Source organism: Scyliorhinus canicula, chromosome 18, assembly GCF_902713615.1.
Source record: "Scyliorhinus canicula chromosome 18, sScyCan1.1, whole genome shotgun sequence".
NCBI lineage: Eukaryota > Metazoa > Chordata > Chondrichthyes > Carcharhiniformes > Scyliorhinidae > Scyliorhinus > Scyliorhinus canicula.
The window spans coordinates 73064965-73079296 of NC_052163.1; the positions used below are offsets into that span (position 1 = coordinate 73064965).

The window sequence follows — 14332 nt, forward strand, 5'->3', positions numbered from 1 at the left end:
ATCGTATTACAGCTCTGAATTCTGTCTTTATTGTTCATGTTCTGTCATTTAATTTTAGTAGGTGCTCCCACTAAGCTGGGCTTAATCATCCTGTAAAGATTTATCAAACAGCCTTGAACTACTGACTGTTGACAAGAGACAACACCACCAGGTCAAAGTTACTTCAGCACGTGCAATGAGAAGCTCACTCCTGTTCCGAATGTTTGGAAAGATTTATTTGATCACAGGTTGAAGAGGTCGCACCATATTTTTTTATCCATCTGCAGACACTAATTGCATCGCTGGCAATATCAGTATTTATTGCCCATCCCTAATTGCCCTTGAGAGGGTGGTGGTCCAAAGATGTGGTTAGCTGGGGTTACGGGGATAGGGCAGGAGAGTGGGCCTAGGTGGGGTGATTTCTCAGGAGGGTTGGTGCCGACTCGATGGGCCAAATGGTCTCCTTCGGCACCGTAGCAAGTCTATGGTGAGCTGCCTTCTTGAACCGCTGCAGTCCATGTGGCATAGGTACACCCAAGGTGCTATTAGAGAGGGAGTTCCAAGCTTTTGACCCACTGAGAGTGAAGGAACAGCGATATATTTCCACCATTCAGTCTTCAACTCCAATTTCCCATCCACTCAGTATATCCCTTGAGCAGCACGGTAGCACAAGTGGCTAGCACTGTGGCTTCACAGCGCTAGGGCCCCAGGTTCGATTCCCCTCTGGGTCACTATCTGTGCAGAGTCTGCACGTTCTCCCCGTGTGCGTGGGTTTCCTCCGGGTGCTCCGGTTTCCTCCCACAGTCCAAAGACGTGCAGGTTAGGTGGATTGGCCATGATAAATTGCCCTTAGTGACCAAAAACGTTTGGAGGGGTATTGGGTTACGGGGATAGGGTGGAAGTGAAGGCTTAAATGGGTCAGTGCAGACTTGATGGGCCGAATTGCCTCCTTCTGTACTGTATGTTCTATGTTCCCCGAGACCCGAAATCTGTCTCTCTCAAGCCTTCAAAATGTGCAATGATGGAAAACTGTTGGGGTGGAGAATTCCAAAAATTCACATCCCTTTGAGTGAAGAAATTTCTTCTCACCCAGTCTTAAATGATTGCCCCCTTATCCTAAAACTGTGCCCCCTTACTCTCAATTCCCCACCTACTCTCAATTCCCCACCAAGGGAAACAGCCCCTATATGGTCAAGCAACCTCAGGAAATTAAATGTTTCAATCTTTTCAACTCCAGAGAACATGGACCCAATTTACTCAACCACTCATTGTGATCTCCAAAGCAATTAATTGAAATTCAAACTTCCAGTTAATAGCTGAAAGGTTGACATGAGACAATTTCATGTTTTACAGCATTTACTGTAAAAGTAAGATAAAGTTGCCATAGTCCCAGATGACCATAAGATGCTCTCTCTTTTGAGGGGGAGAACCTGAGGATCATCACACCTCAGGCGAGGGGAAAGGTTGAGGCCTTCATAAATAACCTCAGCCGGTAGGGGAATTGAGCCCATGCTGCTGGCCTTGCTCTGTAGCACAAAACCAACTGTCTCACGAACTGAGCTAAACCGGCCCCCATTTACTCTATCAAAAGGCTAAATGCACTATTGACTAAACATCATCTTTTCTGGCAACTTCTACTCTAAACCACAAAACAGAACATTACACTTTTTCTTTCAGCACAATCAAAAACACAGATATATTTCACATTATATAAGTTTAATTCTCCCTGAACCAGTCCAAGGTGATTCTCAGAGAAGGAGTTTATTTCTGTTCTTTTCCTACCTTAGTCTGGGAACATTGAATCTCGGGACTGTCTTTCAGAGTGAGTTTATTTTTCCCCAGAGAATCTTTCTCTATCACAAGCTAGGTGAATCTCCCAACCTCGTTTTGACTCCTCACAAATTTGTCTTTTCAATCTGAGTGCAAGCTCCCATCCACATTCCTGCATGGTGAGCCACAACGTTTTAATACCTATAGACGCACTTCTGCTTCTTGGGCCATCAGCAGCGGCCTTGTACACAACTACAATCTGTAACCTCATGGTCCAGCATATCTCCCACTAACCATTAACACCAAGCCAAAGGGTCAACCCTGGTTCAATGAAGAGTGCAGGAAGGCATCAAGCATAACCAAAAATGAGATATCAACCTGGTAGAGTGACAACACAGGATTATCTGCATGCCAAACAACATAAGCAGCAAGTAACAGACAGAGCTAAGTAATCCCACAACCAACAGATCAGTTCTAAGAACTGAGATCCTGCCACATGAATGGTAGTGGACACATAAACAACTCACTGGATAAGGAGGCTCCACAAATATCCCCATCCTCAGTGATTGGAGAGCCCGACTCATCACTACAAAAGACAAGGCTGAAACATTTGCAACAATCGTCGGCCAGAAGTGCTGAATGAATGATTCATCTTGGTCTCCTCCAGAGGTTCCCAGTATCACAGATGCCGGCCTTCAGCCAATTTGATACCTCTGAAGACTTGTGCTTCAGAATTTGATACGCCCTGGCCAAACTGTTCCAGTTGAGCTACAACACTGGCATCTACGCAGCAATGTGGAAAATTGCCCAGATATGTCCTGTATACAAGAAACAGGACAAACCCAACCCGGCCAGCAGCGGCCTGCATCAGCGGCAGCATGCAACAAGGCGCCGGCCGCGTGCGGACCCGTTGTGCCAAATAATGACCCCCTTTGGCCAGGCTCACAACCCACGCACCACCCAGCCAGCCACCCGCTCCACCCAGCCAGCCACCCGCTCCACCCAGCCACCCAGCCGCTTCACCCAGCCAGCCACCCGCTCCACCCAGCCGCTTCACCCAGCCACCCACCCGCTCCACCCAGCCAGCCACCCGCTCCACCCAGCCAGCCACCCGCTCCACCCAGCCACCCACCCGCTTCACGCAGCCACCCACCCGCTCCACCCAGCCGCTTCACCCAGCCACCCACACGCTCCACCCAGCCAGCCACCCGCTCCACCCAGCCAGCCACCCCACTGCTCCGCTGACCCACCTGGCCGCTCCACCCAGCCTTTCCAACCAGCCACCCCGTCGCTCCACCCAGCCGCTTCACCCAGCCACCTGCCCACTCCACCCGGCCGCTCCACCCAGCCACCCCACTGCTCCGCTGACCCACCTGGCCGCTCCACCCAGCCACCCCACTGCTCCGCCCAGCCACCTGGCCGCTCCACCCAGCCACCCCACTGCTCCGCCCACCCACCTGGCCGCTCCACCCAGCCGCTCCACCCAGCCACCCCACTGCTCCGCTCACCTACCCGGCCGCTGCACCCAGCCACCCCACTGCTCCGCCCAGCCACCTGGCCACCCCACTGCTCCGCCCAGCCACCCAGTCACCCCACTGCTCCGCCCAGCCACCCAGCCACTCCACCCAGCCACCCCACTGCTCCGCCCAGCCACCCAGCCACCCCACCAGCCACTCCACCCAGCCACCCCACTGCTCCGCCCAGCCACCCAGTCACCCCACTGCTCCGCCCAGCCACTCCACCCAGCCACCCCACTGCTCCGCCCACCCACCTGGCCGCTCCACCCAGTCACCCCACTGCTCCGCCCAGCCACCCGGCCACTCCACCCAGCCACCCCACTGCTCCGCTGACCCACCCTGGCCGCTCCACCCAGCCTTTCCAACCAGCCACCCAGCCGCTCCACCCAGCCACCCCACTGCTCCGCCCAGCCACCCGGCCACTCCACCCAGCCACCCCACTGCTCCGCTGACCCACCTGGCCGCTCCACCCAGCCTTTCCAACCAGCCACCCAGCCGCTCCACCCAGCCACCCCACTGCTCCGCCCAGCCACCCGGCCACTCCACCCAGCCACCCCACTGCTCCGCTGACCCACCTGGCCGCTCCACCCAGCCTTTCCAACCAGCCACCCAGCCGCTCCACCCAGCCACCCCACTGCTCCGCTCACCTACCCGGCCACTCCACCCAGCCACCCCACTGCTCCGCTGACCCACCTGGCCGCTCCACCCAGCCTTTCCAACCAGCCACCTCGTCGCTCCACCCAGCCACCTGCCCGCTTAACCCAGACATCCCGCCACTCCACCCAGCACCCAGCCACCTGCCTACTCCACCCAGCCACCCCACTACTCCGCTCACCCACCCGGCCACTCCACCCAGCACCCAGCCACCTGCCCACTCCACCCAGCCGCTCCGCCCAGCCACCCCACTGCTCCGCCCAGCCACCCAGCCACCCCACTGCTCCGCCCAGCCACCCCACTGCTCCGCCCAGCCACCCAGCCACCCCACTGCTCCGCCCACCCACCTGGCCACTCCACCAGCCACCCCACTGCTCCGCCCAGCCACCCCACCGCTGCTCCCCCACTCCACCCAGCTCTCTCCCCCACTCCACCCAGCTCTCTCCCCCACTCCACCCAGCTCTCTCCCCCACTCCACCCAGCCCCCCCGCTCCACACACTCCCTTCCACCACCCCACCCCATTAATCCCCATTTAATCCCAGGTTCCCTCCCCACACCCCCAAGTCCATTGGCAGTTGTTCCTTCAGCAGTCCTGGCTCCAGCTGCTAAGATTGAAAATTCTCTCCATAATCCTTTCCATTCTCCTTAAATCTCATCTTTGGCCAAACCTTGTGTCATTGCTCAGAATATCTCCTTCTGGGCAGCAGGTTGGCACAGTGGTTAGCACTGCTGCCTCATGGCGCCGACATCCAAGGTTCGATCACGGCCCTGGGTCACTGTCCATGTGGATTTTGCACATTCTCCCCGTGTTTGCGTGGGTTTCGCCCCCACAACCCAAAGATGTGCAGGGTAGGTGGATTGGCAACACTAAATTGCCCCTTAATTGGAAAGAATTTATTGGGTACTCTAATTGGGCAGCACGGTAGCATTGTGGATAGCACAATCGCTTCACAGCTCCAGGGTCCCAGGTTCGATTCCGGCTTGGGTCACTGTCTGTGCGGAGTCTGCACATCCTCCCCGTGTGTGGGTGGGTTTCCTCCGGGTGCTCCGGTTTCCTCCCACAGTCACAAAGATGTGCAGGTCAGGTGGATTGGCCATGCTAAATTGCCCTTAGTGTCCAAAATTGCCCTTAGTGTTGGGTGGGGTTACTGGGTTATGGGGATAGGGTGGAGGTGTTGACCTTGGGTAGGGTGCTCTTTCCAAGAGCCGGTGCAGACCCGATGGGCTGAATGGCCTCCTTCTGTACTGTAAATACTATTTAAAAAAAAAATTTTTTTATTGAAAAAAGTATCTCTTTCGTTTTTAATCTTTGATCAGATTGGTAAATTCTCTACGATAAGGCTGCCAGTCATTGTTGTGAAGAGTTCACAGGGAGAGTTGACTGTGGATTTAGGACCCAGGTCATGCTGATTCCACAGCCTCTGATTGCCTCGGTAATCTATACTTGACACCAGGAGAGGAGCTGAGTAGGTGAAGGATGTGGCCAGGAAACGTCAAGGTTTGCTCCACAATCACATTGGTGTCCACTTCAGTGTCCACGGTCTTGCAAATGGCAAAGGGAGAACATGGGGTATGCTTTGTGGTAATAAAAATCTCCTGAGAGAAACTTGGGGGCTGGGGTGAGGGGAATGCAAACTGGCGGGGGAGTTCTGGGAGGAAGAAACAATGCTGTGAGTGATACAAGGAACAAAGGAAATTACAGCACAGGAACAGGCCCTTCGGCCCTCGCAGCCTGCGCCGATCCAGATCCTTTATCTAAACCTGTCTCTTATTTTCCAAGGTCTACTTCCCTCTGTTCCCGCCCGTTCATATATCTGTCTAGATGCTTCTTAAATGATGCTATCGTGCCCGCCTCTACCACCTCCGCTGGTAAAGCGTTCCAGGCACCCACCACCCTCTGCGTAAAATACTTTCCACGCACATCTCCCTTAAACTTTCCCCCTCTCACCTTGAAATCATGACCCCTTGTAACTGACACCCCCACTCTTGGGAAAAGCTTATTGCTGTCCACCCTGTCCATACCTCTCATAATTTTGTAGACCTCAATCAGGTCCCCCCTCAACCTCCGTCTTTCCAACGATAACAATCCTAATCTACTCAACCTTTCTTCATAGCTAGCACCCTCCATACCAGGCAACATCCTAGCGAACCTCCTCTGCACCCTCTCCAAAGCATCCACATCCTTCTGGTAATGTGGCGACCAGAATTGCACGCAGTATTCCAAATGTAGCCGAACCAAAGTTCGATACAACTGTAACATGACCTGCCAACTCAATACCCCGTCCGATGAAGGCAAGCATGCTGTATGCCTTCTTGACCACTCTATCAACCTGCGTTGCCACCTTTAGGGTACAATGGACCTAAACTCCCAGATCTCTCTGCACATCAATTTTCCCCAAGACCCTTCCATTGACCATATAGTCTGCTCTTGAATTTGATCTTCCAAAATGCATCACCTCGCATTTGCCTGGATTGAACTCCATCTGCCATTTCTCTGCCCAACTCTCCAATCTCTGACAGTCCTCCTCGCTATCTGCAACTCCACCAATCTTAGTATCATCTGTAAACTTGCTAATCAGACCACCTATACCTTCCTCCAGATCATTTATGTAGATCACAAACAACAGTGGTTCGAGCACGGATCCCTGTGGAACACCACTAGTCACCTTTCTCCATTTTGAGACACTCCCTTCCACCACTACTCTCTGTCTCCTATTGCCCAGCCAGTTCTTTATCCATCTAGCTAGTACACCCTGAACCCCATACGACTTCACTTTTTCCATCAACCTGCCATGGGAAACCTTATCAAACGCCTTACTAAAGTCCATGTATACGACATCTACAGCCCTTCCCTCATCAATTAACTTTGTCACTTCCTCAAAGAATTCTATTAGGTTTGTAAGACATGACCTTCCCTGCACAAAACCATGCTGCCTATCACTGATAAGTCTATTTTCTTCCAGATGTGAATAGATCCTATCTCTGATGGTGCCACATTCGAGAACCCACTCATGCCTCCTAACCCACTCGAGCCTCCTAACCCACTCAACTTTGCACTCACACTCCTCGTGTACCCAATCATAACTCGCAAAATGCACTCCAATCCCTGTGTGAACTGAGAAAAATCCATTGTGGGTCACACGTGGGTTGGGTAAGTGTTTTACAAGGTCAGCATTCGCCAAACCCAGACAAAAAGAAGTGAGCTGTTGTGAACTGGTACGAATTATCCGAGAGGGCAGCAAAAGCAGATATAACAGTGACATGCAAAATGGAATTGAAAACAGAAGTAGCCCTTGGGAAGGGAGGGAAAGTTGGATTAGGCGGATAGCTCGGTCTCCTGTGCTCAATCAGAAACTGTTATGCTGGTCCAATGGCAATGCAAAGGCTGATGCTATGAAGGTTTCATTGAATATTCCAAACAAGACGCTGGAGGTACGTGATGTAGTTTTAGATGTTGATACTGCTGAAAGGGCCGCAACAACAGGCTGTGAACTTTGATGACTAACTTAGTGGTTCTGGGACGGAGCAGAGGTCGGTCCTCATCTCATGAAGAAGTAGTTATAGATCTCCTTCCAGAGAGAGGGAGGGACTGGGAATGAGGCTCCTGGCTCAGGAAACAACATAAATGATTAATTTTTACCCCACAGTAATGCATCGGAAAACACGTCACAGGGATGTCATCAAATTTCATACTGAGTCACACATGGAGCCATTTGGATTGATGACCAAAGGTTGGTCAAAATGGTAAGTTTCAAGAAATATCTTAAAAGAGGAGAGAGAGAAAGAGAGAGAGAGTCAGAGAGAGAGGCAGAAGGTTTACATGGGAAATTCTGGAGGTTGGGACCTAGGCACTGGATACTGGCTATGGGCTCTGACCAGATCCTGGCAATAGTACTGAAGACATGTGCTCCTGAACTTGCCACACCCCAAGCCAGGCTGTTCCAGTTCAGCTACAACACTGGCAATGTGGAAAATTGCCCAGTGCGTCATGTACACAAAAGACAGTTCCAAATCCAATCCAGCCAATTACCACCCGATCAGTCTACTCTTCATCATCAGCAAAGTGATGGAAAGAGTCATCAACAGTGCTATCAAGCAGCACTTACTTAGCAATAACCTGCTCACGGACGCTCAGTTTGGGTTCTGCCAGGACCACTCAGCTCCTGACATCATTACAGCCTTGGTTTAAACATGGACAAAAGAGCGGAATGCCAGAGGTGAGGTGAGAGTGACTACCCTTAACATCAAGGCAGCATTTGACAGTCCAAAGATGTGCAGGTTGGGTGGATTGGCCACGCTAAATTGCCCTTAGTGTAGGGTGGAGTTACTGGGTTATGGGGCTAGGGTGGAGGTGTGGGCTTGGGTAGGATGCTCTTTCCAAGAGGTGGTGCAGACTTGATGGGCTGAATAGTCTCCTTCTACACTGTAAATTCTATATTTATATCAAGTATAAACATATTGAGCCATAATAAAGGAGGTCAATGCCATTTAATTCAGGGATAGTTGGTGTTGAAGGATGTCACCACCAAGATGGTTAGTAGGAATGCACAGTTTGTCCATTACTGGTTTGAGGAAGTTCATCTCACTAAAAACTATCCACTTCTTTTGTGTATTCAGTCACGTGAACCAATTTGCTGCCTTACTCCTCATCTCTCCCCACTAGACTGTACTTTCAAAAAGGCAGGAGTGGACACAATCCTACACAAGCGAAGGATCTAAATTACAGTCTGTGGCTACCGTTTGACTGGAGACAGCATTAATATTAATAATAATAGTAATAATCTTTATTGTTGTCACAAGCAGGCTTACATAGGCTGACATTAACACTGCAATGAAGTTAGGAGGGAGAGACTGGTGGAGGAGCTGTTGAGTGTGGATAGGAGGTACGCGGAGGCCCCGGAGGAGGGATTGCTGGGGGAGCAGCGTAGCCTGCAGGCCAAGTTTGATTTATTGACCACCAGAAAGGCAGAGACACAGTGGAGGAAGGCGCAGGGAGCGGTCTATGAGTATGGAGAGAAGGCGAGCAGGATGCTGGCACACCAGCTTCGTAAGCGGGACGCAGCTAGGGAGATTGGTGGAGTGAAGGATAGGGGTGGGAATGTGGTGCGGCAGGGGGCAGAAGTCAATGAGGTCTTTATGGACTTCTACAGGGAACTGTACCGGTCGGAGCCGCCGGCGGAGCAGGTGGAGGGACTGGGGGCGCCGATCGAGTTGGAGGAGCTGGTCAGTGGGATTGGCCATATGCAGTCGGGGAAGGCACCGGGACCGGATGGGTTCCCGGTTGAATTCTATAAGAAATATGCGGACCTGCTGGGCCCCCTGTTGGTTAGGACCTTCAACGAGGCATGGGAGGGGGGTGTTCTGCCCCCGACGATGTCTCGGGCGCTAATCTCCCTGATCCTGAAGCGTGATAAGGACCCCTTGCAGTGTGGATCATACAGGCCGATTTCACTGCTGAATGTAGACGCCAAGTTGCTGGCGAAGATCTTGGCCACTAGAATAGAGGACTGGGTGCCGGGGGTGGTACATGAAGATCAGACGGGATTTGTGAAGGGGAGGCAGCTGAACACTAACGTGCGAAGGCTGCTAAATGTGATAATGATGCCGTCAGCAGAAGGAGAGGCGGAGATTGTGGTGGCATTGGATGCGGAGAAGGCCTTTGACAGGGTCGAGTGGGGGTACTTGTGGGAGGTGTTGGAAAGGTTCGGGTTTGGGGTGGGGTTTATTAAATGGGTGAGGTTGCTGTACGAGGCCCCGATGGCGAGTGTAGCGACAAATGGGAGGCGGTCCGAGTACTTCAGGCTCCACCGTGGGACGAAGCAGGGGTGCCCCCTGTCCCCCTTGCTTTTTGCGCTGACAATTGAGCTTCTTGCCGTGGCTCTTAGGGAGTCGGGGAGGTGGAGGAGTTTGGTGCGAGGTGGGGAGGAGCACCGAGTGTCGCTGTATGCGGACGACTTGCTGTTGTATGTAGCAGACCCGGTGGGGGGAATGCCGGAGGTGATGGAGATTCTTGCTGAGTTTGGGTGTTTCTCGGGATATAAATTGAACCTGGGCAAGAGTGAGCTGTTTGTCGTACACCCGGGAGATCAGGAGGAGGGGATTGGTAGGCTCCCGCTAAAGAGGGCAGTGAGGAGTTTTAGGTACCTGGGGGTTCAGGTGGCTAGGAGCTGGGGGACTCTGCACAAGCTCAATTTTACTAGGTTGGTGGAGCAGATGGAGGAGGAATTTAAAAGGTGGGACATGCTGCCGTTGTCGTTGGCGGGTAGAATACAGTCCGTCAAGATGACGGTGCTCCCGAGGTTTTTGTTTTTGTTTCAGTGCCTCCCCATTTTTGTTCCGAGGGCCTTTTTTAGGAGGGTAGAACAGCAGCATTCTGCGATTTGTTTGGGCGCACGGGGCTCCAAGGGTAAGGAGGGTCTTTTTGGAGCGGGGCAGGGATAGAGGGGAGCTGGCGCTGCCCAACCTCTCTGGGTACTATTGGGCGGCTAACGTCTCGATGGTACGTAAGTGGGTAATGGAGGGCGAGGGAGCAGCATGGAAACGGATGGAGATGGCGTCCTGTGGAGGCACGAGCCTGAAGGCACTGGTAACGGCGCCGCTGCCGCTCCCTCCAACGAGGTACACTACGAGCCCGGCGGCTACCCTCAAAATTTGGGGGCAGTGGAGGCGACACAGGGGGGAAGTGGGGGGCTCGGTGGAGGCCCCGTTGCGGGGGAACCACCGGTTTGTCCCAGGGAACATGGATGGCGGGTTCGTGGGGTGGCACAGGGCGGGCATTAGGAAGTTGGGAGACCTGTTTATCGACGGGAGGTTCGCGAGCCTTGGTGAACTGGAGGAGAAGTTTGAGCTCCCCCTGGGGAATATGTTCAGGTACCTTCAGGTCAAGGCGTTTGCTAGGCGACAGGTGGAGGGGTTCCCTTTGTTGCCCTCACGGGGGGCAAGGGATAGGGTGCTTTCGGGGGTGTGGGTCGGGGATGGGAAGGTGTCTGACATCTACCAGGTAATGCAGGAGGTGGGGGAGGCGTCAGTAGAGGAGCTGAAGGCTAAGTGGGAGGTGGAGCTGGGGGAGCAGATTGAGGAGGGGACATGGATGGACGCCCTGGAGAGGGTGAACTCCTCCTCTTCATGTGCGAGGCTTAGTCTCATCCAGTTTAAGGTGCTGCACCGGGCCCACATGTCCGGATCTAGGATGAGTAGGTTCTTTGGGGGTGAAGACAGATGTGTCAGGTGTTCGGGGAGTCCAGCGAACCATGCCCATATGTTCTGGGCATGCCCGGCACTGGAGGAGTTCTGGAAGGGTGTGGCGAGGACGGTGTCGAGGGTGGTGGGATCCATGGTCAAACCAGGCTGGGGACTCGCGATATTTGGGGTTGGGGTGGAGCCAGGAGTGCAGGAGGCGAAAGAGGCCGATGTCTTGGCCTTTGCGTCCCTCGAGCCCGGCAGAGGATCTTGCTGCAGTGGAAAGATGCGAGACCTCCGAGCGTGGAGACCTGGATTAATGACATGGCGGGATTCATTCAGCTGGAGAGGGTCAAATACGCCGAGGGGTTCGGTACAAGGGTTCTTTAGGAGGTGGCAGCCTTTCCTTGACTTTCTGGCTCAACGATAAGGTACTAGGTCAGCAGCAGCAGCCAGGGGGGAAGGGGTTTTAGGGGGATAGTGTTTAAGTTAATTTGCTTATTGTTAATTTATTCTGTTGTTTATTGGGGTGGGGGGGTGGGGGGGTGGGGGGTTTGTTATATGCGTTGTTACGGGTGCCAGGGGGTGTTTATTACTATTATTGTTATTGTTATTATTGTTTTGCTGATATATATTTTTCAAACAATTCCAATAAAAATTATTTTTTTAAAAACACTGCAATGAAGTTACTGTGAAAATCCCCGAGTCACCGCATTCCGGTGCCTGTTCGGGTACACGGAGGGTAATTCAGAATGTCCAAATTAACTAACTGCACGTCTTTCAGGACTTGTGGGAGGAAACCAGAGCACCCGGAGGAAACCCACACAGACACGGGGAAAATGTGCAGATTCCGCACAGACAGTGGCCCAAGCTGGAATTGAACCTGGGACCCTGGCACTGTGAAGTAACAGTGCTAACCACTGTGCTACCGAATTCTCAGTGCAGGGCCGCCATTGGCAGGGAGGTGAGCTATTGAAATCAGCAGTGTGTAGGGCTGGAAAATTCCAGCCAATGTTTCAAGTCCAATATGATTCCTCTTTAGAACTTTCTATAACTCCAATATTTTGTTGTAGAGAATTTGAGTTCTATTCGCAGAAGAATCCTGAACCTGACAGATGATTTCCTGTAGTGTTTAATGGTCAGCCGGGGGGGGGGGGGGGGGGAAAGAGTACTCAAACTTTAATCCTCCCAAGACCCTCACCCGCAACACTGATATTAAACATTTCAGTTGCACAGACCCCCTCCCCCCCCCCCCCCCCCGTGACTGACATCTGACCCCAAACACAGGACCTGCTGTTCATACCCAGCTCACATTGAAAACAGGTAGGGGGGAGCTTATCAAGTTCCAGTTGTAAAAGGAGCTTTAATTTTTCAATTCCATTAACTGAGAATCTGGAGGGAAAATGCCAGACTGATTCTCCTGAAAAGTTAAAAGCTTTTCAAGACGACCCTTGCTAAAAAATGCGCCATCACATGTTCCTGGTTTCTCACAGACGGTTAGGCTAATGCTTTACTGACTAAAACACCCAAAATGACCAGTGTAACTCCCGCATGGTTGGGACAGGCACGGATGAAGAGCAAGTGAAAGTGCGGATATTCACCCTTTGCACAGTTGCTGCACTCCAGGACTGAACTCGAATTTACAAACACACCCAAACCCTTACCTGCCTCGGGTGAGCCGCTTGCTGTGGTTCTGTCCACATACAGCTCGAGCTGCAGGCAGCCTCAGATCAAACTCCATGTGAAGTATGTGCGTGAGTGTGACTCAGGACCACACCCAACCCAGGAGAGGGAGTGTCAGCCACAGGATATCATGTTTAGGGAAAGGATCTGAGCGAGGTTAGATTTGGCGGAGGTGGGACGGTTGTCGTTTCCGAGAAGCAGCAGGAAAACTGAAAGAACATAAAACTAAAAAAAAAACTCCTCCTCTTCCCAAATCATCGCCTCCCCTGCCCTCGGGCAACTTTTCACCTTCACATTCCGAGGACATTGTAATTCTCAAAGTACAGCTTTCACTTTCACAACAAATTTCACAAACATCAATGAGATCACCGCCTCAATTCCCACTTTTCCTGAAAGACGAACGAATACTGAACCGAATAGAATGAAAACTCCCGCCAACACATTGAACAGTCCAAAACCCCCTCAGTACTGATCCTCTGTCAATGTAACCTCCCTCAGTACTGACCCTCTGACAGTGCGGCACTCCCTCAGAACTGACCCTCTGACAGTGCGGCACTCCCTCAGTACTCACTCTCTGACAGTGCAGCACTCCCTCAATACTGACCCTCTGACAGTGCAGCTCTCCCTCAGTACTGACCCTCTGACAGTGCAGCACTCCCTCAGTACCGACCCTCTGACAGTGCAGCGCTCCCTCAGTACTGACCCTCTGACAGTGCAGCACTCCCTCAGTACTCACTCTCTGACAGTGCAGCACTCCCTCAGTACTGACCCTCCGACAGTGCGGCACTCCCTCAGTACTGACCCTCTGACAGTGCAGCTCTCCCTCAGTACTGACCCTCTGACAGTGCAGCTCTCCCTCAGTACTGACCCTCTGACAGTGCAGCGCTCCCTCAGTACTGACCCTCTGACAGTGCAGCACTCCCTCAGTACTCACTCTCTGACAGTGCAGCCCTCCCTCAGTACTGACCCTCTGACAGTGCAACCTCCCTCAATACTCACTCTCTGACAGTGCAGCCCTCCCTCAGTACTGACCCTCTGACAGTGCAGCCCTCCCTCAATACTCACTCTCTGACAGTGCAGTGCTCCCTCAGTACCGACCCTCTGACAGTGCAGCACTCCCTCAATACTGACCCTCTGACAGTGCAACCTCCCTCAGTACTCACTCTCTGACAGTGCAGCTCTCCCTCAGTACCGACCCTCTGACAGTGCAGCACTCCTCAGTACTGACCCTCTGACAGTGCAACACTCCGTCAGTACTGACCCTCAGACCGTGCAGCACTCCCTCAGTACTGACCCTCTGACAATGCAGCACCCCCTCAGTACTGACCCTCTGACAGTGCAGCACTCCCTCAGTACTGACTCTCTGACAGTGCAGCACTCCCTCAGTACTGACCCTCTGACAGTGCAACCTCCCTCAGTACTGACCCTCTGACAGTGCAGGACTCCCTCAGTACTGACCCTCTGACAGTTCAGCACTCCCTCAGTACTGACCCTCTGACGGTGCAGCACTCCCTCAGTACTGACCCTCTGACAGTGCAACCTCCCTCAG

The 14332-nt window shown here is 52.8% G+C and overlaps 1 protein-coding gene across 5 annotated transcripts in view; it reads right to left on the minus strand.

Annotated features, from left to right (window-relative positions):
• LOC119953188 (A-kinase anchor protein 2-like) overlaps positions 1–14332 on the minus strand; it is a 139159-nt gene that overhangs the window by 45910 nt on the left and 78917 nt on the right. For 2 of the 5 annotated variants that reach the window (XM_038777175.1, XM_038777174.1), the window contains exon 1: positions 12765–12974. The exons of the other annotated variants lie outside the window; for them this stretch is intronic. In XM_038777175.1, the coding sequence (XP_038633103.1) occupies positions 12765–12803 (39 nt within the window). In that variant the 5' untranslated portion in view covers positions 12804–12974. Of the gene's footprint in view, positions 1–12764; positions 12975–14332 lie in introns of those variants that run through there. 5 annotated transcript variants of the gene reach the window in all.